Raw genomic sequence first — 27,604 nt, forward strand, 5'->3', positions numbered from 1 at the left:
CACACTTTTGTTTGCTGAATCTGATGGATATGCTTTGAGGAATGAAATAATGCCCATTGCTCGGTTAACGGAAAAAAAGAAAAAAGAAAAAGAAAAAAAAAAAAAAAAGGGAGAGGGAAGCAGTGAGAAGAATTCAACTATGAATTTTGCTAAGTAACCAGGTGTAACCCCAGATTACAACCATAAATAATCCCATAATTTGTGACTCTGTATCTATCAAGTTCCCAAAGCCGAGTCATAATATGAACACCCCAAAAAATGCAAGTAGGAAATGACAATGAGTATAATGAGTATGTATTGCTCTCAGAGCTTGAAGGGGGGGGGAAAAGAGGAAAAGAAAAAAAAAAAATCTATGTGAGAGATAACAAGAAAAGAGGGCAAAAATTGCTAGACGAGAGAAATCTGATAAAAGTCCGCCCAAGTCCCTGTGAAGGAAGAGGGTATAGTGGTGTAAAATGAGAACAATATATGTATAGGCAAACGGATAGCATGATGATAGAAAAAAAAGAAAGGAAAAAGAAAAGATATAAGAGAGAAAATCAACCGTCCGGCTCAATCACACTTATGTGAACACAGATTGGGAATAGGATCGTCGAGTCTCAGCCTCCAATGGTTGCGGTAGATCTGCGACTGTAGAGTCAACTGTAGAATTTTGATGCTTCGCGGCCGATTCAGCTTCAAGGACGGCCGTGACGGCTGCTAGGACCAGGCTTCTTCTTCGAAGTCCACTTGGTGCGGCCCTTCCACTTCTTCGGTCACTATAGGCGTATGACTTGTCAACTTTCGACTTCCCGGCAGGGGCGCCAGAGAGCTTTGAGCAGCTGGATGATTTTGGCGCATCGACCTTTTTCTGGGGCTGTTTTCGTGAGGGTGTTCGTGAGGGCGGGAGGGAGCTGGGGTGTTGGCCGTCGTTGAGGTAGCCGTCCGCGTAACAGCGGAAGCATTCGTCCTCATCTAGTATTTGGGCGAGACGGATGGTGTCTGCAACGGACGTGGATGCACACTGGAGGATGGATAGCTTCTCGCGCTGTGATCGGAGCGCGCTTATCGACTGTCGGTGCGTGCCTGCCTCCATACTGCCGTGCCGGGGAGTGGATGTGTTCGGGGCGGAGGTGTAAGCGGCAGGGTGAGAGGGTCGACGGTCCAAGCAGGAACGAGGAGTGGACATGGGCGAGGTGTCAAGACAGGAGGGAGCGCACCCGTCGGGCCTGTCGCCATACTGAGGAGATATGAACGCGATGCTCGGCCTGCGGCTTGCCCTGCCGCTGGGATCCAGGTACACACTTCGAGGAGTTACCGGATAGCCACGACTATCGTCGCTATCGCTGCTCGGGTCGTTGTGCTCCAGCGTGTGAGAATTTAGTTTTCGGGTCAAAGTTCCAATCGAGAGGCGATGTTGGTCCATGTAAGAGGGAGGAATAGAGGTTGGCGCTGGGCCAAGGCGGAAAGGGGATCGAGAGCGTTTGGAAATCCGTGCGGAGTAATCTCTAGAGCCCAGTCGCGGAGACGGGCATCGAGAGGAGAGGGGAGAGACTAGGTTGCTCTCACAATGGAGAAAAGGGTCATCGTCGCCATTTGGCACTCGGAGGCTCTCGCTGGAGGACGGTGAGGGAAAGGAGAAGCCTTCGAACATGGTGGATGAAGAGGAAGAAGCCCGGAGGATCAGGGCCACCCGCGAAGCAGAGTCAGTCAGATATATTATTTCTTATTTCCGCGGCGAGAGAGTGCGCGAGGGCGCAAGATGCGTGGCCGGTCGAGATGCGAAGCGGTGCAAATCATGCGATGAATTCTAGACCCGGAAGGGAACAAAAAGGGCCGGTGAAAGCCGCTGTGGGGCGCAGGCTTGTGGCTTTTCAACAGAGTCGCCCGCTCAGCCCTATGGCGCCGGCTGAGTCATCGCCTTCAAGATTTTTCAGCGGGGCCCCGCCCAATCACAGCGGCAGACGCGTCCCGTGCCACCCACTAGCCGATCACCTCAGCCGTCCGTGTCTCCGGTATCGGGCGCCGCTTTCGTGCACTTCGACTGACGACGACGATACAACTTGCCGTCGCGAAGGAGGCATCTCAACCGCAGGGACGCGAAATAATCTAAGGAGTACGGAGTAACTATATCAGACCGCCATTTCAACAGTCAAATGATTATGAAACGTTGTTTCCTTGGTTTCCGGTTAATTTCCTTCAATCTGTCCGCTCTCAACCCATGGCGAAGTGGTATCCACATCCAAGACTCATTCCTGGGCTGAGACAAGTCTTTTTCTTTCTCTTTGATAAGAAAGGTGGCCGGCAGCAAGGCCGAAGGGGTGGCCAACTAACTAGTTAACTACTCCGTACCCGCTGTGGTTATGTAAGTTAGAAACCGACGCACTCGTCCCAAACAACCCCCCAGCCGGCCAGCCAACGCCTATCGAACATGGGAGTCCGGCTGGAGAAGTGCTTCTCCGTCGACGGGCCAGTTACATACTAAATTTGTATGCGTGTCCATGCAAAGTCTGATTTTTTTGCCCGCATTGATCCACTTCTCAAGCATTCTGTCTTGTACAGAGTACACTGAAACTTAATTTTACAAAATCTTTCACACATACACATTTAGCCACGTGTTTGTTGGCTTGCTGTGATGTCGGAACCTAGATGATCATCCACGCCAAACAGCCAAACCGCCACCTCTAAGTTTTGCTTGACCACGGGCATCTTAACAGGCCAGCCCTGTCACAGTGAGTGGCGCCATAACGTTCCGATTGCATAATCATGGGTGAGAATTAACTACCTTCATGATACAAACTGCCCTCATTCAGCAATATAGCCGAATGTCTGCTTTACAAAGGAGTATAGGCTGCAGATCAATTTCTGATGTCTTTGGCCTCCAGAAATAGAACCATTTGTTGTTCATTTTTGGCCCGGCTCTTGCCGAACTCGCTAAAGAATATAGCCCTTCGCCCGCCTGTGATCAACAAGGTCAGGGATGTTGAGCACAAGTGATCCACCTGCATCATGCCACACCTTGCGAGGACACCTTTCCTCTAAGACAGCAGTCCATTCAGCAAGCATCGCCGTCCGTCAACTAACTACATTCTCGCCCAACAGTGTGACTGACATATGTATATCAGTCGTGTCTCTCTATCGCATTGAGACGATATATCCTAGAATTTATGCAGCACAAAGCATACTCTCGCGGTAAAGCTCCCTCCTCAATCGTGGTGCGCCACCTCCTACTCCTAACTGGCTAGATCATCGGGCCCCCGTTTGCTTGGGAGAACGTGGACAGTAAGTTACTCCGTACCAAAGCTTTCTGGAAATCCTTGGCACAAACGCCGAGAAAAAGAAAAAAGAAAAGAAAAGAAACCATGCAAAGGCGGTAGGCAAGGCCGTCTGGGCAGCATGAAGAGCCGGTCCAAACGCGTGAAAGGAGCATGTGCAGGTGTAAATCACAGAAGGCTCATTCTCGCGGCTTATAACCCTGAAACTGCCAAAGAGGCCAAGAGGTCCATTGAAAAGAGCACAAGGCGTATTGGTGTAGTTGAGATTTGGGAGCTGGATCTTTGCTCCTACAGATCAGTCCAAGAATTTGCTAAACAGGCAAAGAAGCTCAACCGGTTGGATGCAGTGGTTGATAATGCTGCCGTCGCTACAGCAAGATTCCAGATTGCGGAGGCAGATGAACTGACGGTAACAATTAACGTCATCTCCACCTTCTTCCTGGCAGCGTTATTACTTCCCAAGATGAAACAGACAGCCCAAAAGTTCCATACTCGTCCGCACCTTAATATCGTATGTACCGGAGCTATATTTCACACATCTTTCCCCGAGGCTCAATCCCGCAGGATATTTGAGCAGCTCAATGATAAAAGGTCCGCTCGCATGCAAGCTCGCTATCATATTAGCAAGCTCATGGTGGCCATGATATGCCGAGAGATCTACGCAATGCATCACGAAGGATCGCCGGTGATAATCAACTATTCGAATCCGGGATTTTGCCATTCAACTCTGCTTCGGAAAATGTTTCCTGGTGATATTATCATGGCTTGTCTCGCTCGTTCTGCCGAATGCGGGAGTCGAACGGTTATCCATGCGTTAACGGCGGGCGCGGATTCCCACGGGCAGTGCTTGAACGATGGAAAGGTCAAAAACCCACCGCATCTATTGTTGACGAGAGAGGGTGCTGATATACAGCGGCGGGTTTATAAGGAGTTGACACGGAAACTGGAAGCGATTCAGCCGGGAATCACAGCCAATCTTGATGGAAGGACTCCAGACAAGTGGATGAAGGATCATTGGCACTGACACACTGCGTCTTTGTCGAGAGCATGGTCGTCCGGGTCACTCAACTTCCATACCCTAGAAACAACCTGGCCAGCTGATATGAGTGTAATGGGCGAAACAGCGCTCCTTGCCATTTCTCAGGTGGTGGGTGTCATGAATGAAGTCGCCACTCAGGGCCTAACCTCTAGAGAATTTTGTGTTGATCCGGTGATTGAAAATTGGTGCTGTGTGTTTCCTGTTCCCCTTAAAATTTGCAAGCCATTCCGTAACGGAACGGTCTTTTCAGCGTACGCTGTAGCTAGCTGCGCATGCTTAATCTGTTGCCTCACAGTTGTTATTGATACACTCTAATAAAGAACCTGCATCATTTTTGGAATTTGGCTGTTGACATTGCATATTGATGGTTCACAGCGGGAGTAGAGTGTTGGAGCAATGTGACCATAGCCAGATTCAATCTATCAGGCTAGGTATGACTCTCCAAGAGAAGTTGATTTTGGGGAGTGGCATTATGGTGACAACAATTTACCTTTCGCAATCACAATTCAAGGTGTGTCTCCAGCATGGTTGTGGGATCTATATTGGGACTATTCAAACAGCTGTCGAAGAATACAAAGCATCTTCAATGTCCAGCCTTTGCGATCCAAAAGCATCGGTCACGTAGAGTAAATAACGATAACATTCCGTGGCTTCTCCGCAACCTAGCGCGAGGGGCCCGAATTCCCGCTAACTTCCAACAATCTTGTCAACGACTCGACCACTTAACAGTGGTTTTAGCATTCGATAACTGAACCCCCTGAGGTAACAGTCATAGTAACCCATTGTATGAACTGTACGGAGTACCTGCAGCGATGATGGCGGCGATCCTCAAGAAACCACTGAAGCTTGCTCTGGTGCAATTGGCCACCGGTATGCCTCTTCTTTGCTCTCAGCGGTCGCACTGCCCTCAAGTTATTAACAAAATTGCTCTGTCTAGGCCCTGATAAAGCCGTCAATCTGGCTCGTGCACGGTCGAAGGTTCTCGAGGCCGCACGATCAGGCGCATCGTTGATCGTTTTGCCGGAGTGCTTCAACTCGCCCTACGGCACCCAGTTCTTCCCACACTACGCCGAGACACTTCTCCCTTCCCCGCCTACAACTGAGCAGTCTCCGTCTTTTCATACATTATCCTCTATTGCCGCGGAGGCAAAGGCCTACCTCGTAGGCGGGAGTATCCCGGAATATGTCCCCGAAACCAAACAGTACTTCAACACCTCTCTGGTGTTTTCCCCAACAGGCTCTCTGATCGCCACCCACCGCAAAACACATCTCTTCGACATTGATATCCCTGGCAAAATAAAGTTTAAAGAGAGTGAGGTGCTCTCCGCTGGAAATAAAATTACCATTGTCGATTTACCAGAGTACGGGAAAGTTGGCTTGGCTATATGCTATGACATCCGATTCCCCGAGTCAGCGATGATTGCAGCGCGCAAGGGATGCTTCCTGCTTGTGTACCCCGGCGCTTTCAACACGACTACCGGCCCGTTGCACTGGTCTCTCTTGGGCCGTGCAAGGGCGCTGGATAATGAGGTCTACTCTGCGCTCTGCAGTCCAGCGCGGGACATGAACGCGACATACCATGCCTGGGGCCATAGTTTGGTCGTAGACCCCAGAGGAGAAATTCTAGTTGAGGGTGCTGAGTCAGAAGATATCTTGTACGCAGATTTGGACCAGGGAGTCATCGATGAAACGAGGAAATCCATTCCGATTTACGACCAGAGGAGATTTGACGTCTATCCTGACATTAGTAAAGGGGACGTTAAGCTTGAGGAGTAGGCTTTTGGGCGTTTTGAACAGATATATGTACAGCTACAATTACGAACTACGGGGCTACGCTTCCATCAATAACTTGATTCAAGGTTCCCTTGTCCTGATAAGCGAGCACTCCGTCCCTCGTTTCGAATACCATCAGTAAACCCGCTACGGAATTAAACCGATATTATCTCCGACGACCCCCAAATCACGTGACAGAATGTGCTGAGTCATCAATAAGCGAGTCCCACCAAAATCCATCAAACATCAAAACCACTTTTGAACGAGCGGGAAATTTGACGACGACAACCGAGCACGACCAGAGAACTCAACGGACATCTCTTAAACAGCCAGTCAGTGCAGCCTGCTTTCTCTCCATTGCAGTTTGAATAATGTATTGACAAGTACCTCTTTCCACAGACAATGTCGAGCGCAAAAGCTGGAAAGAAGGGCGGCCGCTCCGCTATCGCCGATGTTGTTACTCGCGAGTACACCATCCACCTTCACAAGAGAGTACGTTGAACCTGGGATGTTATCTGGAGAGCAGATCAAGAAAGAGAAATTCAAATTGGGAAAAGTGTTCAGCATGCATGTGCAAACTGCGAGGGTCGAGCATGGACGGAAAACCGAATAGAAGGAAGCTTCACAAAATCATTGAAAACCGTTTGCATCCGCCCATCTGCTCTCCGTCCTTGACTCGTTCCATTACACACTGCGGTGGATAATGGAGATGATTCTGCGGGGGACCAGCAAGTGGAAGGAAAACGAACAAAAGAAGCGAAGAAAAAAAAAAAATAATTAGTTTTATGAAGTCCATCTTAAGGCCCTGCAGAATATGCACGTCATGAAAGCACAAAATCCTTTCTCTGCATTAAAATTGGGCATTCGGACGGAAGACTAATTTGTTTCTCTCTTCTTTTCTGTTGTGGGTTAATAGGTCCATGGCGTCTCCTTCAAGAAGCGAGCCCCAAGAGCTATCAAGGAGATCCGTGCCTTCGCTGAGAATGCTATGGTAAGTGGAATTTATGTTTATCTCTTTTTCTTCTCTATTCGTTCGGTGGCCAATGGCTTGCTAACCACCGTCGCTTTTTTTTTTGCAACTGCATAAACAGGGCACAAGAGACGTTCGCCTAGACCCCCAGCTCAACAAGAAGGTTTGGGAAGCGGGTATCAAGGGTGTCCCATTCAGACTGCGCGTCCGTATCAGCCGCAAGCGTAACGACGAGGAGGGCGCCAAGGAGAAGCTGTATTCCTACGTCCAGGCCGTTAATGTCAAGGATCCCAAGGGTCTCCAGACCTCCGTTATCGAGGATGCTTAAGCGTGTCGTCTACAAATGATCGATGTGTACTCTGGTGTTGCGGGGTTGGGAAAGGAAAAAAAACCATGTCTTTCATAGCAGGATTATGTGGAATGCATCTATAGTCGTTCCTCCCTTTCAATGAGCATTTTCACGGGCTTTGACCGTTCAATGAAAATGCATGGTTTTACCTTCATCAAAACTTTCACTATGGAGATTACACCAGCATTTCTAGAGATAAATAACTTAACTGCTGTTACGCGTGACTGATACCAAAACATTGTTTAGCCCCTTTTGCGCCCAGAGCTGCTGGAATCATTTAGATCGATTGTAGAACGGGACGAGAATTGTTGATCCGTGCTGCCATTTGTTACAATGACGACCTACCGCAGCTGAAAAATAAAATAAGAGCAGAGGTGTATGAGGTCGACACGACTTGGGTCTGTTGCCTTGCACTGGGGGACCGATCACGCAATTACTCCTTATTTTCCAAGCCCATGCCAACCAAGAGGTTTACTGCCCTAAGATCGAGATGAATGTACTTTGTGGGACGAGGTGGTCTAAACGCCTTTAGTATGCATGTTCAGAATATGAAGCTGATCCTCTTAGTCCGAGGACACGTCGGTCCGTAACTACACCTTGAAAACATCGATATAATTATGGATGTATCCACTAACCATACTAGGGAGCGGTCGATTTCAAGGTCAAATAATCAAAGAGGACATACCCTCACCTCTGTTTTATGCTCAGAATGTTCGCACAGTACACACAGGCACGCATTTGTTATCCGGACTGGGTTCGTGCATGAGCCAAGGTGTCACTTTTGGTACCTTCAAACAGATGATAGGATAATTCGGTATTAGCAGGTGGCTTTTTGTGACACAGGCAGTATAGGTTAATCTTGAGCCTTGTAGAGAGATGTAGCTGGGGGGAAGGCAAAGTGCAAAGACAGCTGCTATAATCCACGTACGATATAATCGCTGCACCTCAATAAGGCCTGTCGTCATGGAAGCAAGGATGATGAAAGTCGCCACCAGTGATTCTATACTGAAGGTTTTCTAATTTTGGGCACCGTTCAAGAAGAAACTTGTTAAAATTCCGGTTAAGCCAATGGGCCATACCATCGCAAAAGAACTGTCGCATAAGTCGTAACTAGTTAGTTGTCGATCGGTGCGCTTATATAAAAACCGGCGCATGGGCCTCTGATGCTGGTAAGAGCAGGACGAGAAAACTGCCTCCTGGTATAGAACGCGCTCAGCTTCCAGGTATATTGCCTTGCACGATAAGAAAATTGGAAACAAGCTCATGATCGTTCCATCGACCCTTGGTGGGAGGCACGGATGCACAATTCCAGACGGAGGGATGAGCAAATGCCGCAGGATTCGCCTCCTGACTGCCTCTGGGATGGATAGGAAAAGGAATTGTGGATTTGCTGATAGCGGGATTGGAACCGCAGCACTTTCTTGTGAGGCAAGCTTTATTTGGGACATAAACGTTGTAATTAATGGACAGTCTTCCGGAAGGACTTCCCCTTCAAAAATATAGATTATTCCCTGCCGGGGATGCACCAAGGAAAGCAACTTCACCCAACCGCGAGGAGCTGTACAAGTACTGCCTAGAGCAGTTTGGAACGTCGTTGGCTCGTCCAAAAATCCAAACTGGAGTACCTAAAGGTTTCTACACTCTAGTGCACTAAGTTCCATGACATTCCTCCATTCGCAGGCAGGAAGCTCCGACGCGTCGGGTTGGAGACTGCTTTCAAATCATATATGGCGTATAAATCCGCGTTGCCTTGACGAAAATCTTTCTACAATCCCCGTAGGCGTAGGCTCTAACTGCCCTGTTGATTCACAGGACAATCGAAACGTGATGTTAGAAAATAGGAGCAACTCACCTTCCTCCCGGAGTTGATGGCATGTTCGCAGGATAGAGATATCAAAGGGTGGTCGGCCCCCAGACCTAGAACAGCCAGAACAATTTTCGTGGGCACCACAGTGTAGATTAATCATCGGGAACGTTTTGACGGGATCACATTTATCGATGTCACAGCTAGCGTCATCGCAACAAGTGTAGTTCGACAATAATCCTAGGGAGAGGATCTCATCTCGAATTTCACGCGGCAACATTAGAAGAGACCATGAGGGCGACTCGACACGCCGGGTATCCATCTGCGGCAACTTGCTGCTTTTGTATGATATCGAAGCCTGATCAAGGAATAAGTGACATGCCCCGTTAGCATCCAATCCAGGAATACATACGGGGTAACTTGCTATGTAGTTTGGTCGGACATATTAGCCATAGAAATATATGGGAGACATAAGAGCTCAAGCAGCTAGTCCAACACCAAATATACATATCTAGGCAGCAGGTCAGCACCCCGCCCAACAGCAATTGGTACAAACATATCGAAGGCCATGAGAAAACAACCAAGAGATCAGTTCTGCCATGTTAATTGGTCGTGTTGTCCTGCATCCATCAAGGATCCAAAGGGGGAATATGATAGCACAGCAGAACCCATAACCCATCATCACGGCAGCCATCATAACAAATAGAGGCCCCGATAGTCATAGCGGGAATACGATAGGTATTCCGCGCTTGCTCGGAGCTGCAACCCTACTTCAGCAGAAATATGGCTACCATATTAGAGTGTACCACACCGGTACACCCTTCGCTGGGTAGTGGTACAGCCTTGGATATCTGGTTGCAACAAAGAGAGGGTCAGGAGGGGCGGGGAGAGTATACCTAATTGGCGGGCCGGGCGACTTTTTGGCTTGATTGTTTCCCAAAAAAAAAAAAAAAAAATCTTTTTACGCCCATTTGGTCTTCAATTTGCCCTGGATCGATTGCAAGACGTGTGCTGAGCTCTGATGTCAAGTCATAGGCAGCGTGTACAGCACATGCCTTTGAGGTATCTTTGAGGACAGCATAATCACGACACGCAAGTACGCTAGAAGTCGTGACATATGTATCGGGGGTTCGAACCCTGGAGCGAGAAAAAAATTGTTTTCTTTTGTAGTCGCCGTCACGGCGGTCTGCAATCGGGTACATACATACATAGGCTTCCTTCTCCCAATCCAAATCAACATAAGAACGAGACCGGAAAGCAGCCTCTGCCCACTTCATATCAAACAAGAGACCTGATCACAGGCATGCCCTCAAAACAATTTGAAGGGTCGAAAGGTATCTGCAAGTATTCTATCCGGGACAAGATGCAGGGGCTGAAAACTCTGTCACAACAAAGGCTATGCTACTGTGTAAAAGAAAGCCAAAGCACTCCGTACTCCAATCTAAAAGGACAAACATCTTCAAAAGGTCGGACTTGAATCGAAACATAAACAGCAAATGGAAGGTAGAGTAATCAAATGCAGGACAATTTTTTCGCAGTCGAAGAACAAGGGCAATTTTCATATCAGAAATTGCGGAGTAACATGGAGCTATTGCACCGCAACAATGTATCCTATTCCATTCCGCGTGGATTAAAACATGATCTGTAACCGAGAGCCAGTAAAAGCAGCACATACAAGGTTCATCAGAGCCGTTACCCATAAGCAAAAAAAAAGAGATAAGAAAGGGACAGTTTGAACGTGTCATCTAATCCTTCTTCTTGCATTCCTCCATAACTGCGGCCAGCTCTGAAGCTTTAGTGGCCTCTTTAACTTTCAGAGCCCATTGTTCAGCTTCTTTGCCAGTGGGCACCAAGAACTGAACACTCGTTGCACGTTGAAGGTAGTCAACCTGCGGAATCAACGATGAATTGAGAATGACGTTGCCACTTGGGTCCGCCCGAAGCAGAATTCGTGCACGACCAGTTTCTCGGTTCTTCAAAACACGAAGCAAGCCGACGCCCTTACGCTGCCATGTGGAGCCTGGTACTAGCTTTAAAGCACGGGCGCGTACTTCAAATTTGACATCTTCATCTGTCTCACCCGCACCACCTTTTGTGAAATCAACCTGGGGTAGATTTGCCGTGTCATCTGTCGGCTCACCCGTTCCCTCATCCGAGACAGCTGGAGTGGTCGAACGGCTAGGCTCAACGGATGTGTTGGCAGAAAACGGAGCGGGAGACAGCATTGCACTACTGCTCTGTTTTTCGGGTTCGGCAGACATAGGAGGAAAAAGAGGCTTCGAGGTAGAACTGCCGAAAAGAGTAGAGAGATTCGGTGTAGAAACACCATTGCTGGGAGGTGCAGCCTTGGGCGTGGCGCTTTCTGATACTGCTCCAAAGGAGAATTTTGGGATTGATGTGCTTGACGCGAAGATTGAGCTGGGTGGAGAGGCCTTGGGCGTCTCTCCGTCAATTTTTGGATTTGATGGGGAGGGTGTGCGAGTGTTACTAGCTGAAGCAAACGAAAACTGAGGAGTAACGGATCCTGGCGAATCGAAGGAAGATGCAAACTTCGACCCACTGAACAGAGATGCAATAGGGTCAGCAGGCTTTTCGGCTGTGACTGAATCATTATTGCCTTCTGCTTTATCATCAACCTGACGTCGTGGTTGACCGTTAGGTCCCAATTCAACTCTGTCAAATAAGCTACGGCCGTTGGTGGCACCCGGAGACGCTGCAGAGGCTCCAGATGAAACTGTATCCTTGGATAAATCTCCAACTAATCCATCGGAGGTGAATTTGGAAACTTTCTCCTTTCCACCGGTCTCTTCAATATCAATAGGTTGGGGAGATCGCTGTCGTCCTTGAGCAGCGACGTAGGAGCTGATGAACATGCGTAGGGTTTCAGATGCTTCTCCTTGGTCTTCGTCGCCCTCTATCGATGTCTCACCGTTCACTTCCGGAATGTTTGAATCTTCGTCCATCTTGGTATACTTTTCAACTTGACCTGAACAAACATCTGCCCCATTCTCATCCCTCACCTTCCGTTTTGTTGGCGACGTGGACGGAGATAGCTCGGTGGCTTCAGGTTTACCACGCTTTGCGTTCGAAACTTCCCCATCTACAGCCTTTCTCTTTTTACTTTGCTGTTCCTCCTGAGGTGGAATGGGCTCGCCGGCAGGGAATGTTCGTCTGCTACCATATGGTACAGCACGATAGTGGCTGACCAGAGAGCAGGGATATCCAATCTGCCGACGAAGCATGACATAATAGGCGATAAGAGGTTCAAAATCGTTGCAACTAGCATCAATGCTAGCAATTTGTTCCTTGAAACTCTGGTTAATATACTGGAATCTCCATTTATTAATCCAGTCCTTCTTTTCGCTTTCACTAAGCTCAGATGGTATCGCGTCCTCGGGGGGCATCAGCTGTGCAACTTCTGACTCCACATCGTACTGCGTTTGCATCCCGGAGTCCGCATATGCGGGCTTTGCTACCATGGTACCAGCATCTGTGGCAACCGTCTTCATAGCCTGAGGCTGAGCTGGCCCAGTAGGAGTAGAAGGTTGGAAGAGCGCCTTGGAAACGCTCGCTGGAGGTTGTGCAGCATCGACGGGTTTGAAGATCGAGTCAGTGGGCCCAAACGCCTTTTCTGCAGGTTTTTCAATGCTGAACAAGGATGGTTTCTCGGCGGCAGGCTTTTCAAATGCCTTAGCGACGGTTGTGGGAGGAGGCTGTGAATCGGGTTTGGATTGGTCAGAAGTAAACAGGGGTTTGCTAGGTTCAGTTGTTGATGGCTGGGGACCGCCCCACGAAAAACCTGCTCCAAAGGTGGTTTTAGAAGAGGGGGTTGTAGTGCTTGCTCCAAAGATGGATGCACTGGGCGTAGGTGGTGCAGGTTCGGAGCCTTTGCTTGAGATTCCGAAAAGGTTGCTAGATGTGGTAGATCGTGGAAATAAGGCGCTACCGGGAGCGGGAGCCGAAGCGGCAAATAATGAAGAAGTAGGGGCAACGTCTTTATCTGATGTGGTTGTTGAAACACTCTGTTCCGGCTGGGAGACTCCAGAAAACAAAGAGCTGCCATTGGTGGAAGCGGAAAACAGTGTTGGTGCGGCAGTAGAAGGAGTAAAGCTTGCTAGAGTCGATGCCGTTGCTGGGCTGGATGAGGATTCGGGCGCAGAAGTTTCAGTCTTTGACTCCCCAAAGAGAGGCTTTCCAGGTGTAGAAGAAAACACCGACGATGCAGGTGCAGATGATGGCGTTAAAGATCCCATCTCGGTCGGCTTAGTGGTAGTTCCAAAGAGCGAATTGCCGAATTGGAACTTCGGTGGTGCCGTAGGGGCAGCATCTTTCTTAGATTCCTCAGTTTGGTCTTTGGATTCCTTGAGATTGCCAAAAATGTTGCTAGTTGTCGAGGTTGATCCCAAAGATGGAGTAGAGAAGATTGACTGGGTTGTGCTCGACACAGCCGGAGTACTACTCGCGGCGGTTGTCCCGGCTTCAAGAGCAGATTCGTCCGGTTTGGTGGCACTTCCGAAGAGTGAACCACCCTTAAAGGCCGCTGGGGCGCTTATACCGTTAGACTCTGTCGAAGATATAGTCTTGGAACTATCATCTGGTTTAGTAGAACTCCCGAAAAGGGAGGTACTGGCAGAGGTCGGTGCTGAAAAGTTCCAAGTAGATGTTGGAGCATCGGTAGTTTTGGATGCTGAGGTGGTAGGTGTGCTAGTCTGGGTAAACGGGCTACCGAATGCAAACGAGGGAGTAGTGGTGGTAGCCGAAGTAAACGCAGGTTGTGCCGGTGCGGAGAAATTAAAAATGTTTGACTTGCTGGCTCCTAAGGCAGGTTTTCCATCTGGTGACATCTGCATCTGGTCTGCGGCTTTGTTTCCTTGGGTAGCCGGAGCGGCTCCAAACGGCTGAGAAGTTGGAAAAATGCTAGTACCGGACGGCTGTCCGAAGATATTGCTAGTGGCCGCGGTTGACGCTGCAAAGGGTGGATTGGGGGTTTGACCATTGCCGCCAAACGAGAATGACGGTGGCTGGCCCTGCTGGGTACCAAATCCGCTAACTCCAAAACCGCTGGTAGTACTAGTCCCCGACTGACCGTCCTCACCGGTGGTAGCGGGAATATTGAACATATTTCCCTTGAATCCCTGGAAATTAGAATTTTGATTGGAAGAGGTGTTGTTGAACGGATTCGTGATCTGCTGGTTGGGAGTTGAGGCTGAAAAGCTAAACGACGACGGCGCAGAGTTGCTTTGAGAGCCGAAAAATGAGAAAGAACTATTCTGATCTCCGAACGGTTGGGGTTGGGTGTTCTGGGAGTTGCCCTGTGAAAAGCTTTGGGATTGAAATGAAAAGCCGTTTGTTGTGGCTGAAGGTGTCGAGCTTGGGACAATGTTCGGATCGATAGTGCTAAAAGGAGACGACTGGGTCGAGGGAGCTATATTCGGCGATCCGACGCGACCTCGTCGTTGACCTAATGGCTTGATTCTGTGACTTGGTTAGAGGCTGAGCAATCACATATAAAGCCAGGAGAAAAGGGATAGATGTCATGCGAGTAAAGCAAACTTCTCACAGAGGCAAAATGTGGAGTGAAGTATCGCCTACTGAGACCGCAAGGAACGTCTAGATAGGCGGTAGGGCAGAGCGCAAACGCTGCAAAGTGAAAAGAATGGGGCTGGTGTGAATGGGACGGAGCCTATCCGCGTCTGGCGTTGTCAGGTAAGCAGCAAAGGCGGTTTGACAGACTATAATGCCAACGGGGAAACGGTCTCGATAAGACGTCCCTATGAGACAGAGCTCAGGAAGCAATAGATTGGAAATTGAAATTGTGGGGCAAAAAGAATGTCAAAAGGGATCGAGTGATAGAGTAAGACGTGGTAACAAAGAGTGCGAAACAGGTAGTAGGAGGAAAATAAAAGTAACAGAGAACTGAGACGTGAAAAGCAAAAGCGGCCGTGGACCAAAGGAAAGGGTAAGGGTCATCGAAAATCCTTTGACAATAGGTCGGAATGTTGCTTCCCCCCCGTTGTCTAGACTCATATAATGGAGGTGGATTGATGAGAGTGGAGCAGGACACGGGAGTCTCCGTTTTCAGCGGACAAACAACATGAGTTCAAAATATAAACATGGTGGGCAAACCATCAAATCTGCTCCACGATCAGTCAGAAGACACACTTACTTTCTTTTCGCCAACTGCGCGGCCGTAGCCCGCTGCGGCGCTTCTGCATTCATAGACATAGTGTCTAATCCTGTTTCCTTGGAGCCTTGAATCTCCGCTCCTCGTTTGGACATTGGATGAGGCAGATCACCTCGTGATTCGAGGATTCCTGCCGCCTGTCGCCTTGAATATCAAACGTGAGAAAGGGAGAGATATTATTTGGAGACCCCTCGGTCGAATTATTGGTTCGGGTATCAGCCTCGCCGTCCCATTTGACTTCCGGCGAGACCTGGATCGCAAACCGGTCGCGAAGCTCGACGAGACAGCTGTCCTGGACAACCCGACGGTGCCGACTGTCTGTTATGCCTGCCTGAATGTTTACGGGACAAGTTTGACAAGCGGCTCGGGGGAGGGCGCTGGAAGGTAGGCGAATTTGTGAGACTCGAAGATGGCAATGAGATGATTTAGAAGGAATTCCTACTTGTCGCCCAAAGTCAGCAATGTCCCTTCGCAAAGAGACTTTCAGGCAACCGCCTTGAAGCGATAAAGATAATCGACTCACCCTTAGGACTCTTTGAGGTCGCCGAACATCCAAACAACAGTCGATCGCACGCGACAACGAAAACCCGGGTGGCACGCCAAAGGGAAGAAATTAAAAAAAAATAATAGAAAAAAAGACCGACGAAAGGCAAAGCACGCCAAAGTGAAGTGAAATTACAAATTTATGCACGGGTATGGACAAGGTAGGAGGGCAACGGGGCCAGCTTGGATACGCGCCGCCGACTTGTGAGATAAAAAAAATGTTGATGGGAAGCGGTCGTGGTGGTTGCCGGGTCCGTGGTGGTCTTGTTATCCTTTTTTCCTTGCCCTGATCCGCTGACGGCCAAGAAGAACTTCCAAGCACCCACCTTGCACCAAAACTGGAAGTCACGTGGTTAACGGGCCGATGTTTTTGCGGAGGCAGCAAGTCCCCGACTTGCCCAATGAAGGACTCGTATGCTGGTCATTTTTAACTCGGTAATAAGCTTACCTAAAGGGGGATTTCGTCTATTCTATGTGGGTCACGTGAGCGAGGGGCTAGTTAGTTACATGTACTCCGTAGTTGGATTACCTAACAACATCTGCGCCTTGGTGGCGGCGAAGGGTGAAAGGGAGGAAGACGGGTGGACAAAGAACAGCAAACAGTAAACAGTGAGACAAAACAGCTGCAGGGAGGATGGGCATAGTCAGTTCATCCTCAAGATCTGTGGGCACCCTAATTAGGGAAAAAAAAGTAGTGTTTATGCAGAATATCAAGCTCACCCCCGCTGTGCCGATGGGTTACAGTTATGCGGTTAAGAGCAGTCTCGGTGAGACATCGACATGCAGAGCAGTCTGGGCTCTGTGACTGGAAGGTATCTTGGCTGACGGAGACTACAGAGTACATATTGTTGGGATGAAGTGGCTGGATAATGATTGATCAATCACTCAGTAGCAGCGCGCCTCACATAGAAATGGATAGAATGCAGTAGGGAGTGAGAAAAACAACAAGAAATGCGTTACCATATTGTTAAAACTTGTTCAAAATATATATAGACTCCTGAGAACAGTAAACCTGGGTACCTGCATCCAAAATGAGATATTTCCAAGTGCTGAATAAATCGTATGGGAGAGGGTGATAGTGCTCATAAATCACCACTTGTCTCCAAATGGAAAAACAAAAGTTATATAATGCAATCTATGTAGAAGTTCCATCTCCAATTGTCCTGAGCTTTTCTCCTCGTTCGTTGCATTATGATCGGAGTACGGAGTACGGGTTGGAGGTTGGGAGGAAGATGTAGAGGAGCGGGCCGCCGGTACCGATTTACAACTTGGCCTTGGTCTGGGCTTTCTTGAGGATGGGCTCCATCTTCATGGCCTTCATGGCGTTTCCTCTAACCTTCAGCTTGCCGCCCATGAAGAGCCGTTGGGCGTTGGAACGACCGGCGACGAGGGAACCAAAATCAGCATCGGAGAGGAGGAGGGTGACTTGTTACGGTGTCAGTGCATAATCACGAAAACATGGTCGAAGGGGAGGGGAAAAAAAAAAAAGGACTGACCATCAGCCTTTCCACCCTCAGGGGCAGCGCCCTTGCCGACAACACCCTTGTCCTTGAAGTCGAGATACCAGCTCTCGGTCTCCCCCTTCTCGTTGGTCAAGGTGAATGCAAAAACGGCCTTGGCGGACTTGATAGCGTTCTGGCGCTCGGCGTTGTCGGCCTGGAGGACGCTGTTGATGATGTCAAAGGCAGCGGAAGATTTGAAGCTGGCTGCACGCCAGTGTGTTAGCAGTGACTTGAAATTCCGACGACTCCGAGACAGCGCAAAATCAGTGAACTCACGGTTTGCGAGAGACATTGTGAAGGAATCAAGTAGACTCGACGAGGTAGGCCCGAAAAATTAAGTAGAAGGAAATGGGTATCTTAAGAGCTGAAAATATGAAGGAAAAGAATATAATGTTACAGAAAGCGAACTTCAAGAGATGATGGCGCGAAGATTCGGTGGATTAGCAGCTATTTTATGTACAGACATGGCCCAACGGTACTCCGGACGCATGTGAATTTCCCTGTGAAAAAGCCAAAAGCTGGTGCCGAGGCGCTGCGCTTCAGTCTGTGTCACTGGCGCCATGACAAAGCATAATTCCACGCTTTCTCCAAGTCCCACGCTTTCGCCCTGGGAGTTGAGATCCGTGGGGTTTGTGCGCCTAAGGTCGGCAGGTCTACCGGTTAGCGACCTACATCATGTAGAACGGTTGGAGGAATGTATTGGTAATGATACCACTCAATTGTCTGTCTGGTTATTTAACTACTTATGATACTTCCCACGTTCAAAGGCGTAGGGCAGGTCATTTTCACGGGGATTAAATTCTTTGGGACGAAACGATTTACGCCAACGGCTCATCCAGCCAATAAACGGTGAAGCGAATACGGGGCCAAAGCTGGAGATTAGCTGCTTCACCCAGAGAACGCATGCGAAAGTGTGGATCAGTTAGCATGGTTAATCAACGATATCAACAGACGATCCATTCATCATGAGAGATCCCCCAGAATCTCAAGGACACCGTCTTCATAGACGGTGAGGTTGCAACTACCGAGGCACACGATCATGCTCAGGTGCAACGCTAGGGGAAATAACTAAAAAAAAAGAAAAAGATAGTTACAGATCAAGCGGGACATTTTTTTGGTGTTTTACATTCATAAGTCGTCAATCGTCGGGGGGAAAAAAAGCGCCATCATCATTTCCGTGGCATCTTCCAATTCTGCACCGGTGCTGTTGACCCCATTTCCATGCTCCCCGCCTATTTTTTTTTTTTTTTTTCTTTTTTATGATTTGCCATGACCGTAGATCGTGATGGCCAATTTCCCGTGGATAAACGCCTTCATAGGCCCAAAATAAAAATAAAAATAAAAAACAATAAAAGTGGCAAAAGAAGGATAAGGCTCATCGCCAACTAAACATCGAAGATCGAAGAAACCGCCTCATATGATCGGGCCCGCATGACAGCAGCCCACGAGTCTTTGAGGTCGCCCGCTGAAAGTTGGTATACGCCCGAAACTGCCTCGAGCGATCTTTCCTCTTCGTTTCTTGCATCAGCACTTTCTGGAACTGGCGCGCATCCATACCAATCGGACTAAGCATGATGGGCACGTCCATGACTTCCACCGGCGAGGGTTTCTTGCGCCGCCGTCTGCTGACGGCCTTGCGCGTGAGTGGTTCTAGGGCTTCGTCCCACGTCCCGCTGCGAAGGACGGTTTCTTCGAAATTAAACTCGCGGACGGTGTGTCTGTGGTCAACGATGAAGGATGAAACCTGAGATGCGTCCAGAACCACGTTTTCCACTTCCATATGCCGCAGTGATGGGAACTTAAGTGGCCGTAATTTTGATCTTGCAGAGCTCCCGCGTCCGGAAGGCAGAGGTAGGGAATTTGAGGAGGCGTCGAGGCAGGGCTCCGTTGATAGAGTGAGCGGGCAAGGGCCTTTGCTCCCTTTCCAGCGAAAAGTGAACTCTCTTAAGGAAGAAAACCCCCCGAGGTATGAATGTAGAAGTTTCAGGTGGTCCGTGCTTTCGCCACATTCGAAGGGGAAACTGTCCATATGGATATGTAGCTTTTGCACCTGCATCCATCGTTTCCGTGCTGATGGGGATGCACCAAACCCAAGTGTGTGTCGAAGATAAAGGAGAGCGGCGGGATGTATAGGAAGTAGTGACAGCGTCTCAAGGCACTCTAGCGGCGCCTGCTCAACCGCTATACGAAGAGAAATAAGAGCGTAGTCAACAACGCTGCGCCGGTATCGATGACCAGGGACCTGGCGATCGCAAGAGATTATCAGGTGGGAGATTGAAGGCATGGCCGTAAATGCTCGAATAAAAGATGGTATGTTGGTGGCAGCATGGAACAGTGGGGGATATTGCTTCGTCAACAAGTCTGTCATTTCCCACGATCCATACTTGGGAATGCTAAGCCTCGAACCTGCGCATTGAGACGTATGGACCTGGGGCATATATACAAAAGTTTGCTCCTCTCCAGTAAAGGGATCAAGCAATGGTGGTAGAAAGGTTTGAGGCGAATGTGCAATCCGAAAAGTAAGTGTTTCGATGAACCCGCCGATGCGCTCCAGCGCCGCCATCCGTGCAGGCCGAGTAAATGTGCTGCTCCGGAATTCAATTTCAATGTTGGAAAATAGGCAAGATGCCGTTTGGATGCTCAATTCATTGCAAACCAGTCGCAATGACAAGATATCCTCCTTTGCAGTATGCGCCAATATAGTATCCCGAATGCCTCTATCCAGGAAGAGGTCGACGAAAGAAAGGTGACTTGCCATTGTGATTGAGTACTGGTCCAGGTTTCAGAGTCAATGCGCTTCAATGGCATCGTTTGCGCCAGGAGTATTCCACAAATGAGGGCAAGTGTCTCAAGATCGGGGGAAAATTTTTTCTCGGGGAGCGATTCACCAGAAATGCGGTCAATGTGCTTAATGTCCAAAATTGGCCGAAATGCTCCATATAATACGAACCGGCGATTAGAAGTGAAAGAAAGGCAAACGGCGGCGACCGCCTCCAGAAATGAGAGAACTATTCAAATTATGCATCGCCTCAACCCGGTTGAGGCATGCATGAGAGATTAGAAAAATTCAACGAAAAAGGAAAATCGACGGCTTTTTTTCGACAAAAAAAGCCGTTTCCCCTCGTGCTTGAGGCGGCATTCTAGCGAAAATGGAGGAATCTAGAAAAGTACGGGGGTAGGGGGGAAGGGTAAGAATCGCCCTTAGGGCGCTCAAAACACAGGAATTCGGCTTGAAAGGCGGGATCCAGGCGAGGACTAAAGAACTTAGGGGCCCTTCTAAAGGACAACGGCCGTAGTCGCGAGGGCGACGCGGTGGTGAAGAGCAGATTCCGACGTGATAAATGGTGGGCTGGAACGCAGAGCAACAAACATGTTTCCCGTTTCATCACGGCCAAATGGCGGTCATTGGCACGAGGCCGGCATTGGCCCCGCAGTGTGTTTCCTGTGGTACCCCTGGGGTCCAGCCATGGTGTCTGTTCACCGCTCGCTGACCGCAACTGGTTCACAAATCCCGGATCAGACGTCTCTGCATCGTCGAATGAGGGTTGCATATTCGCCTTTGCTGGGGCCAAGCATCAACCATCGTGCTTGGCTCGACTTCCGCGATGGCGATGTCGCGTCAATCAATGCGGGGCCACACCCTCGACGCGCATAAACGCGACCAGAGCGTGCCTGTCTATGGCTTTGCGCGGGCACGACGGGGGTTCTACATACGTACATGGAGCGTCCTGCATCTGACAGCCGCATGGGATGGGTTGCGTGAAGAAGTCCGTGCTTCACAGAATGTCAAGTCCTTGCCAATCGGCGGGAGCTCGTTCGATATCAGTTCGCTGTGGATCTATACTGAACAGCCACGGAGAATACGTCACACAAAGCAAAAGGTAAAATAAAGGTGAAAACCATATCTTCTACTCCGTACCGCATCCGGATGCATCAAGTCAATAATCAATGAACTCCGCACCTGGACTATACAAATCGCGTCATAGCACAGGGGAATAATCTAACATAAATAACTAGTACGGGAGAGAAATATAAAGGCGCAGCCAGCCCCGCCGAATGATATGAATGCCGTGTTATAGTACATACAAAGAGCTGGTGGTAATAGTACCGTCGAAGAGTGACCGGGAGTTTAATTGTAGCCTCTCCGGCGTTTGCCCTGGTTGCGCTCTCTAGGCGTGACAACCGCCTTATTAACCTTGCGCTTCGGTCGTGTTCTGTAACCAGATTTGGCCTAGGAACGTTGTCAGTTTCAATCAGACTAACAGACAAGTCAGGATAAATCAAAGGCGCATACCGGAAGACCCCAAGGACTTTTGGGATCAACGTTACCCTTGGACTTGCCACGACCGCCACCGTGGGGATGATCCATTGCGTTCATCGCGAGACCACGCACAGTAGGTCGAATACCCAGCCATCGCTTGCGACCAGCCTTACCCAGTCGTCTATACTGATGGTTTGCATTGCTTGCAATGCCAATGGTCGCACAACAATTTTTGTGAATCAGCCGAATTTCACCACTTTTGAGGCGAAGGGTGACGTGCTCCGACAACTTCTTCAGTCTGTGTTTGTCCTGAAGGGTCAAATGCTTGACCTCCCCTTTCTCGTCTGTAATAGTGTCTGCTTCAGGGTCATATCCTTCTACAGACTTCGCGATAACAGTTGCGAAAGTCCCCGCACTTCGACACAGCTGGGCCCCTTTATCTTTATGTAATCCTACATTGTAGATCAGCGTGCCAATTGGGATCATGTGCAGCGGTAGGCAATTCCCCCGCCACGCAGTCTTTGCAGCTAAAACACCAGGGTCAATAACACCGCCCATACTCTCCCACAAATCCTTGGGAATACCGGCGCGATAGCTTTGCACGACATCACCCTCTCGCATTCCCTCGGCGGCAATTATATAACTTAGCTTATTTGTAAGCTTGGATCGCAGGAGAGCAATATGCGCATTGCGGTTGGGGTCGTGTTCAATTCTCTCCACCACATGTGGCCCAGGCTGTTTTCTATCAAAATCGACGATCCGTATTCTTCGCTTGTGACCACCTCCGCGATGTCTAACGGTGACATGTCCGGTGTTATTTCGTCCGCCCTTGCCATGGCCTGTTTTGGCAATCGTCAATTCCTTGACCGGTCGTCCTTTCCATAAATGATCGTTTATTGGCCTTCGAAGATGTCTTGTGCCGGGAGTGCGAGGCTTATAGGTTCTCAAAGCAAGCCCGCCTTTATCATGGGACGGCGGAGGCGCAAACGAAACGCTTTCATTAGCTGAGGGATCAGGAACCGCAGGTTGTGACTGGACAACCGTAGCATATGTGCGCGACCAAGCCGAAGAGAGGCATTTGCAGGAGTATTGGAAACCCCGCAACGAGATGCGAGGCTGTAACATGGTGATTCGGCAACAAGTGGTAGGTCAAGTGGTGAGTCGAGATAGAGGCTAAAATGAGGAATCAATTTGACATTGCGTAAAATTTCCAAGCACACCAAACCACAGTGAAAGTGCTCTGTAGAAACAAAGAACAATATCCAGATATTTCAGGCCAGCGGACCGCCAATTGACATTGTTGAGCTCCAAGGGCAAGAAACATCCAGATGAAAATCTTTGGCCGAACATCGCTACACGTGACCCTAGACGTGGCTTATATAATATCACCCGCAGTCTAACGTAATCTACAAGCGAGCGAAAGATTAAATTAAGGTATCTCAACCAATTTAACCCGAAATATCTACGCTCAACAACCCCTAAATAGATTAAATTACATTACAATAGGACTAGGGCAGCTTCTTCTTGTATGGCCTAAAATATGGCAGTTCGTACACCTTGGTGGTGCCCGGAAACATGATGCAGGCTCTGAGGCTGCAGGCTCAGAGATTTGAGTGACTGACTGTTCAACAGATTGAGCAGATGAAATAGAGGCCTGAGCAATCTCTTCCCTAGTTAGACCTCCTTCATTGAATTCTTATTCAAGGATTATAATGTAAATCATTAGAGCCATAAACCATGGCCGAAGGCTGATGTCCTGGCTATGCAGTATGGCAAGGGACCTTGGAACAGATAACTTTCTCCAGCGACCTTCGTCACAGTGCTGCGGAAGGAGGTCCAAGTGTAAGGATATTTCAGGTTCAGCAAGGGGAAAGTGAGGGCAATAGGGATAGCCAGGATTTTCAGAATGATTTCAAGCAGGTATAGCTTCCATCCATATTGCTGAAATATTTGTGGCTGTCCCTGTTCTGCTGATTGTCCCTGCTCATAGATGCATTTTGCTGCTTGATGCGTTGGACTTCTTTCTGTCCCTACTCCATTTGCCATTCCCTACTCATTTCATGAGTTTACACTCTGTGCCGCTACTTGAAGAGATCCCTAGTCAGGCCCAAAATCAAGGTCTGTCCGCTGTAAAACATAACAGTCCTCAATGACAAATGCACCTGGCCTCCCCCATTATTCCAAAATATGGCCTCCCTGAAGGAACCCGATCGGATACCACCTATTTTCCAACATACGGCCTCCCCTGCAGGAATCCGATCCCCGAGGGACACCACTATTTTCCAGTCAAGACGCTACTTGTACTCCGTACTCCGTACATACTGTTGAATTCCTCCTTGTTTTGGGGGGGGGGGGCAGCATCCATTAGGAAAATAGGGGCATCCTTCCTTCCTTCTTCTCAATTTAACGTCCAACCCAGCCGCTCTTGGAATGCTATAGTCCGTAAGGCGTCTCTTTCTCCGTAACTCTCGCGGCGGGGATCGAGGTGCGTCCGTCTCTGCATCCGTATCGTCGTCGATGACCATGGGTTTCTTGCGGCGGTGGATGGAAGGTGGAAAGGGAATTGAAAGAACGTCTCCAGCCCGAACTCTGACACATAGCCATCAGTATTACAATCTGTTAGATAATCCTGCAGCATGCGTCCAAGTGTGGCCTTTCGCTTGCCCCTGATGTTCAAGGGATTAAGTCTTGGCTTTTGGTGCATTGTGAATTCGATGATATAGTACATAGCTACCCGTGGTGGTTCGGGTTGCGGTGTTAGCTCATAGACAGCGATCACTAGAGAAATGTCACTGTAACAGTCAATGCAGAATTGGCAGAGCTTGTTATCAAGGTTTTCAATCGCTGACGTCGCATCTGTTGAATATTGTGAAGATTGAATCTCGAGTCTTCATCCAGCACCTGCAGACATGATGGTAGGCTAAGGAGAGGTAGGGCCAGGCATGGTGGATTGAACGCATTCTATTTACAAGCCAGAGGTAGCCACCATTTTTCAAAATCTGTGGCGTAGCCATGATCGAAGCACTGATATCATTTCATGACGGGCCATGAGCGTGAGACTGGTCCGAAAAGGACGAGTTGGTTTTAGGGCTTAGCGTGTTTCGACATCGAATTTCCGGATTTTTGCATTTTTGCATTTTTGCGCAATTTAGCTTCAATTGGTCGATCTTTTTATTATTTGATGGATGGTCCATTTCAGAACGGTACACATGGCGAGAGATAGGGCGCCTCTTGATTAGATTAGTGTCAACATACCCAAGCCTGTAATGCTCATTACAAAGTGTTCATGATCTAGAATGTCCAAATACTCTCATTAAAGATCAACGAATTCATCATATGTCAAGTGTTCATCCAAACCCTTTTCTGCAGCTTGCTGCATTTTCCTCTGGACGAATCCATCCAGTTCACTGCGCTCCTGCTGAGTCAGAAGAGAGATTCTATCATCCAAGCAGCGCAGAGGGCCAAAATGCTTCTTGTCAAGAAATGTCCAGTAAATGTCGTCAAACATGAAGCTTTTCCTCGCCGCAAGGCAGAACCAAAAAGTCCATTTTCAATTGATTGCGCCATTCGATCTGATAGGTGTTGAGACTCCATGATGGAGCCTTTCCGTATTTGCTGGCCCTCACAATCTCGGAGCACCTTGAGGAAGAGTTTGAGATGCGGTTTGTAACGGGCTAGGAAGGCATTCAAGTCTGATTCCCAAGCCTCAGGGCTTTCGAGAAGCAGCCACCATGGAGCGGTGTAGGTGAATTCAGCTGGGGCGACATAAGTGAACTCCCAGTCAATGACACCAGTAATCATGAAATCTGGGTCGCAAGTAAGTACATTTGAAGGGCGAAGATCGTCACAATAAAGATGGAAGGGGCCAGCCTCTGTCTGAATCTCCCGTGCAATCCTGCGGAAGAGACACCGGGCTATATATTTTTTGCGGCAGTCATGTCCATCTTCTACTGCATCATTACGCTGATGGTGGAGGTGAAGAAACTGCTGTGTGGCGAGTTCCTGAAAATATTCAGATGCAGTTTGAAATGTATTTTTAGCGAATATACTCGGAGGAAGATTTCCAACACGTACGAGTTCGTTCATGTTGAGTGTTAGCGGTCTTTTGCTGACTTTCCAAGTTCCTGAATCTAGTTCCAAGCCCCCAATGGCTGGAAACGTCGGCTTTGCAAGCTCCAGCAGGATACGAGCCATTCCATGATAAACCTTTTGCAGGTGGGAGCCTGATAGGTTCGAATCCAAACTGAGTGATTCTTTTGTAGGATCTCGGAGCCGTTTGGACAGCAGGGTTCCCTCGAGGAAAGTTGTAACAATGTAAGGGCCCAACCCCCAGCGCCCACCACCAAGGACGACCGGGACGGGCAATCGTGTCCGTTGTTTGAGGAACTGCAATACAGCAATTTCATCTCTAGATTTTTCGGTGCGAAACCGGCTTCTGCCTAGGATAGGGAAGCGAACGACCACGCGGAATCCGTCTTCAAATGTGACGATGGAACATATGTTGTAAGCTCCGGTAATGAAACCTGAGGCTTCAACGGGCGAGAGTCGGAGCGGTGCCGACCAGCGAGCTTTAATGGCAAGGCAGGCGATTCTCGCGACAGAATCTGTAGCCAGCCGATGAAGAATTCCTGAGATTTCACTTCAGCGAGGCGATCCCAATCCATCTCAACAATTGTGCTGCTAGATGAGATTGCCCGGAGACAATGTATGGGTCAGCTGCACTAGCTTGGACAAGAGAGAGTCTAAGTGACCTGTGCAGCTCACCATAAAGTTATCGGTTGTCTGATTGGTGGTCTTGGCCAAGTGGGCTTTATCTCCAGTCGAGAGTTTAGAGGAGTCAAAACCTAATAATAGGCTTCAAGGTACGGAGTACGGAGTACTCCGTACATAATCTGCTTTAAAACTTTAAAACACAGCGCTATGGACGACTATTGCGTACTATCCAGTCTTATGCCATTGAGAAGGGGTACATTTGAAGCTCGAGCACATTGTCTATGTTCAGCAGCACAATGTTTTGTTGCCAACACGGTTGGAGGGACTTGAAGTTGCTGCCAAAATGCATGGGTCAGACGCATATGCTACCTCACAGCTTGGACGCAAATAAGTAGCGCTTCTGCCTCATCTACTCTCAGTTGGACCAAGCCTCCAGCCCCCCTCATCAACTCCAGTGGCGATATCCCGATTGGCGTGCAAATCCCCTCAGAAGACCAAACAGAAGAGCTGAAGAAACAACTGAAGGAACTCCTGAAAATTAGGGAGACTATCGATGGCATATCGGAAAGAGACAGGCAGATGGTGTTGGCAAACTCCCAGCCGCGACAGCCGCGCTGCCAGAGAAGAACATAAAAGAATGATTCAAGATCATGCCGGAACACGGAACTCAAGAACGAATGGACTTGGCAGCCAATACGCTGTCCGGCAGCTGACGACAACATCATCCGGAAAACGCTGGCAAGCCAAGCACTGATGTAGCCCCGTCCAAGCGTCTGCCTTTGCCACGTAATACTCGTGATGAGGTTCTATCATCTCCACATGGTGAGGTGATTCCGGGCCGTCCCATTAGCTTATCCTTGCATACCCCTCATCCCAAGTACCAAACCCCAGGGCTCCCTTGCCTGGGCCCTCAAAGATTCAAACAACACGATTCTATGACTTCAAAATCCATATATGTTCAGCCCTTTGCATCCATTCATAACTCACTTGCCTCACAACAGTTCATGAAAGCTTTAAAACCTTGCCCTGCCCTGCTCTTCCTCACTTCAACAGCTGTGATTGCACTCTTCAAGGGTATGAACTAGAAGCGGTTAGAGTCACGTCTTAGACTGATACTCACTCTGACTGTAGGACTCAACATGGCCTTGAAGGATCCAACTATTCTCCTACCAGGGCTCCTCGAAGATGCGAAAACCGGCAATACACAGGACA

At 48.9% G+C, this 27,604-nt stretch overlaps 12 protein-coding genes across 12 annotated transcripts; 4 read left to right on the forward strand and 8 right to left on the reverse strand.

Moving 5' to 3' along the window:
* Window positions 1–33: 33 nt before the first annotated feature.
* Window positions 34–1,633, reverse strand: CIMG_01657 (uncharacterized protein; the record flags this gene model as incomplete). The annotated part of the gene is made up of 1 exon (XM_001247885.2): window positions 34–1,633. One exon carries the CDS (start codon window positions 1,631–1,633, stop codon window positions 563–565), a length of 1,071 nt encoding a protein of 356 aa, XP_001247886.1. The 3' UTR covers window positions 34–562.
* Window positions 1,634–2,807: 1,174 nt separating this feature from the next.
* CIMG_01656 (uncharacterized protein) lies at window positions 2,808–4,629 on the forward strand. The gene has a single exon (XM_001247884.2). It carries the CDS (start codon window positions 3,376–3,378, stop codon window positions 4,276–4,278), a length of 903 nt encoding a protein of 300 aa, XP_001247885.1. The 5' UTR covers window positions 2,808–3,375; the 3' UTR covers window positions 4,279–4,629.
* Window positions 4,630–5,035: 406 nt separating this feature from the next.
* On the forward strand, window positions 5,036–6,167 carry CIMG_12766 (nitrilase). Its single transcript, XM_004445712.1, has 2 exons — window positions 5,036–5,163; window positions 5,231–6,167. Exons 1-2 carry the CDS (start codon window positions 5,106–5,108, stop codon window positions 6,067–6,069), a joined length of 897 nt encoding a protein of 298 aa, XP_004445769.1. The 5' UTR covers window positions 5,036–5,105; the 3' UTR covers window positions 6,070–6,167.
* Window positions 6,168–6,468: 301 nt separating this feature from the next.
* CIMG_12767 (ribosomal protein L31e) lies at window positions 6,469–7,621 on the forward strand (the record flags this gene model as incomplete). The annotated part of the gene is made up of 3 exons (XM_004445713.1): window positions 6,469–6,558; window positions 6,983–7,057; window positions 7,158–7,621. 3 exons carry the CDS (start codon window positions 6,469–6,471, stop codon window positions 7,362–7,364), a joined length of 372 nt encoding a protein of 123 aa, XP_004445770.1. The 3' UTR covers window positions 7,365–7,621.
* A 2,351-nt stretch (window positions 7,622–9,972) lies between these two features.
* On the forward strand, window positions 9,973–10,666 carry CIMG_12768 (uncharacterized protein; the record flags this gene model as incomplete). The annotated part of the gene is made up of 3 exons (XM_004445714.1): window positions 9,973–10,079; window positions 10,225–10,251; window positions 10,402–10,666. The coding sequence occupies 3 exons, from the start codon at window positions 9,973–9,975 to the stop codon at window positions 10,664–10,666; spliced, it is 399 nt and encodes a 132-aa protein (XP_004445771.1).
* Window positions 10,667–10,911: 245 nt separating this feature from the next.
* Window positions 10,912–16,127, reverse strand: CIMG_01653 (uncharacterized protein). Its single transcript, XM_001247881.2, has 3 exons — window positions 15,897–16,127; window positions 15,356–15,811; window positions 10,912–14,664 (listed from the first exon to the last, which is right to left on the reverse strand). Exons 2-3 carry the CDS (start codon window positions 15,466–15,468, stop codon window positions 10,935–10,937), a joined length of 3,843 nt encoding a protein of 1,280 aa, XP_001247882.2. The 5' UTR covers window positions 15,469–15,811; window positions 15,897–16,127; the 3' UTR covers window positions 10,912–10,934.
* Window positions 16,128–16,848: 721 nt separating this feature from the next.
* On the reverse strand, window positions 16,849–17,817 carry CIMG_01652 (lipid transfer protein). Its single transcript, XM_001247880.2, has 3 exons — window positions 17,695–17,817; window positions 17,413–17,622; window positions 16,849–17,341 (listed from the first exon to the last, which is right to left on the reverse strand). The coding sequence occupies exons 1-3, from the start codon at window positions 17,708–17,710 to the stop codon at window positions 17,178–17,180; spliced, it is 390 nt and encodes a 129-aa protein (XP_001247881.1). The 5' UTR covers window positions 17,711–17,817; the 3' UTR covers window positions 16,849–17,177.
* A 976-nt stretch (window positions 17,818–18,793) lies between these two features.
* CIMG_01651 (uncharacterized protein) lies at window positions 18,794–20,176 on the reverse strand (the record flags this gene model as incomplete). Its single annotated transcript, XM_001247879.2, has 1 exon — window positions 18,794–20,176. The coding sequence occupies one exon, from the start codon at window positions 20,174–20,176 to the stop codon at window positions 18,794–18,796; it is 1,383 nt and encodes a 460-aa protein (XP_001247880.2).
* A 382-nt stretch (window positions 20,177–20,558) lies between these two features.
* On the reverse strand, window positions 20,559–20,969 carry CIMG_10794 (uncharacterized protein; the record flags this gene model as incomplete). Its single annotated transcript, XM_012358900.1, has 1 exon — window positions 20,559–20,969. One exon carries the CDS (start codon window positions 20,967–20,969, stop codon window positions 20,559–20,561), a length of 411 nt encoding a protein of 136 aa, XP_012214323.1.
* Window positions 20,970–21,204: 235 nt separating this feature from the next.
* Window positions 21,205–22,962, reverse strand: CIMG_01650 (mitochondrial 54S ribosomal protein RML2). The gene is made up of 2 exons (XM_001247878.2): window positions 21,713–22,962; window positions 21,205–21,649 (listed from the first exon to the last, which is right to left on the reverse strand). The coding sequence occupies exons 1-2, from the start codon at window positions 22,802–22,804 to the stop codon at window positions 21,548–21,550; spliced, it is 1,194 nt and encodes a 397-aa protein (XP_001247879.1). The 5' UTR covers window positions 22,805–22,962; the 3' UTR covers window positions 21,205–21,547.
* A 618-nt stretch (window positions 22,963–23,580) lies between these two features.
* CIMG_10792 (uncharacterized protein) lies at window positions 23,581–24,693 on the reverse strand (the record flags this gene model as incomplete). The annotated part of the gene is made up of 5 exons (XM_012358899.1): window positions 23,581–23,709; window positions 23,917–23,954; window positions 24,095–24,409; window positions 24,529–24,580; window positions 24,649–24,693. 5 exons carry the CDS (start codon window positions 24,691–24,693, stop codon window positions 23,581–23,583), a joined length of 579 nt encoding a protein of 192 aa, XP_012214322.1.
* A 263-nt stretch (window positions 24,694–24,956) lies between these two features.
* On the reverse strand, window positions 24,957–26,343 carry CIMG_10791 (phosphotransferase enzyme family protein; the record flags this gene model as incomplete). Its single annotated transcript, XM_012358898.1, has 2 exons — window positions 24,957–26,114; window positions 26,138–26,343. 2 exons carry the CDS (start codon window positions 26,341–26,343, stop codon window positions 25,103–25,105), a joined length of 1,218 nt encoding a protein of 405 aa, XP_012214321.1. The 3' UTR covers window positions 24,957–25,102.
* Window positions 26,344–27,604: the final 1,261 nt, after the last annotated feature.

Source organism: Coccidioides immitis (assembly GCF_000149335.2).
Source record: "Coccidioides immitis RS genomic scaffold supercont3.1, whole genome shotgun sequence".
In the NCBI taxonomy this organism is placed as follows: domain Eukaryota; kingdom Fungi; phylum Ascomycota; class Eurotiomycetes; order Onygenales; family Onygenaceae; genus Coccidioides; species Coccidioides immitis.

What these genes read in the sequence shown, in the direction of transcription:
- CIMG_01656 (XM_001247884.2), top strand. Translation starts at nt 3,376, where the DNA reads ATGAAGAGCCGGTCCAAACGCGTGAAAGGAGCATGTGCAGGTGTAAAT.
- CIMG_12766 (XM_004445712.1), top strand. Translation starts at nt 5,106, where the DNA reads ATGATGGCGGCGATCCTCAAGAAACCACTGAAGCTTGCTCTGGTGCAA. An exon ending in TCTGGTGCAATTGGCCACCG is followed by an intron (nt 5,164 to 5,230) that starts GTATGCCTCTTC and finishes TGCTCTGTCTAG; the next exon opens with GCCCTGATAAAGCCGTCAAT.
- CIMG_01653 (XM_001247881.2), bottom strand. Translation starts at nt 15,468, where the DNA reads ATGTCCAAACGAGGAGCGGAGATTCAAGGCTCCAAGGAAACAGGATTA. An exon ending in GCGCAGTTGGCGAAAAGAAA is followed by an intron (nt 14,665 to 15,355) that starts GTAAGTGTGTCT and finishes ACCAAGTCACAG; the next exon opens with AATCAAGCCATTAGGTCAAC.
- CIMG_01652 (XM_001247880.2), bottom strand. An exon ending in TGAGGGTGGAAAGGCTGATG is followed by an intron (nt 17,342 to 17,412) that starts GTCAGTCCTTTT and finishes CACCGTAACAAG; the next exon opens with TCACCCTCCTCCTCTCCGAT.
- CIMG_01650 (XM_001247878.2), bottom strand. Translation starts at nt 22,804, where the DNA reads ATGTTACAGCCTCGCATCTCGTTGCGGGGTTTCCAATACTCCTGCAAA. An exon ending in AAAGTCCTTGGGGTCTTCCG is followed by an intron (nt 21,650 to 21,712) that starts GTATGCGCCTTT and finishes CAACGTTCCTAG; the next exon opens with GCCAAATCTGGTTACAGAAC.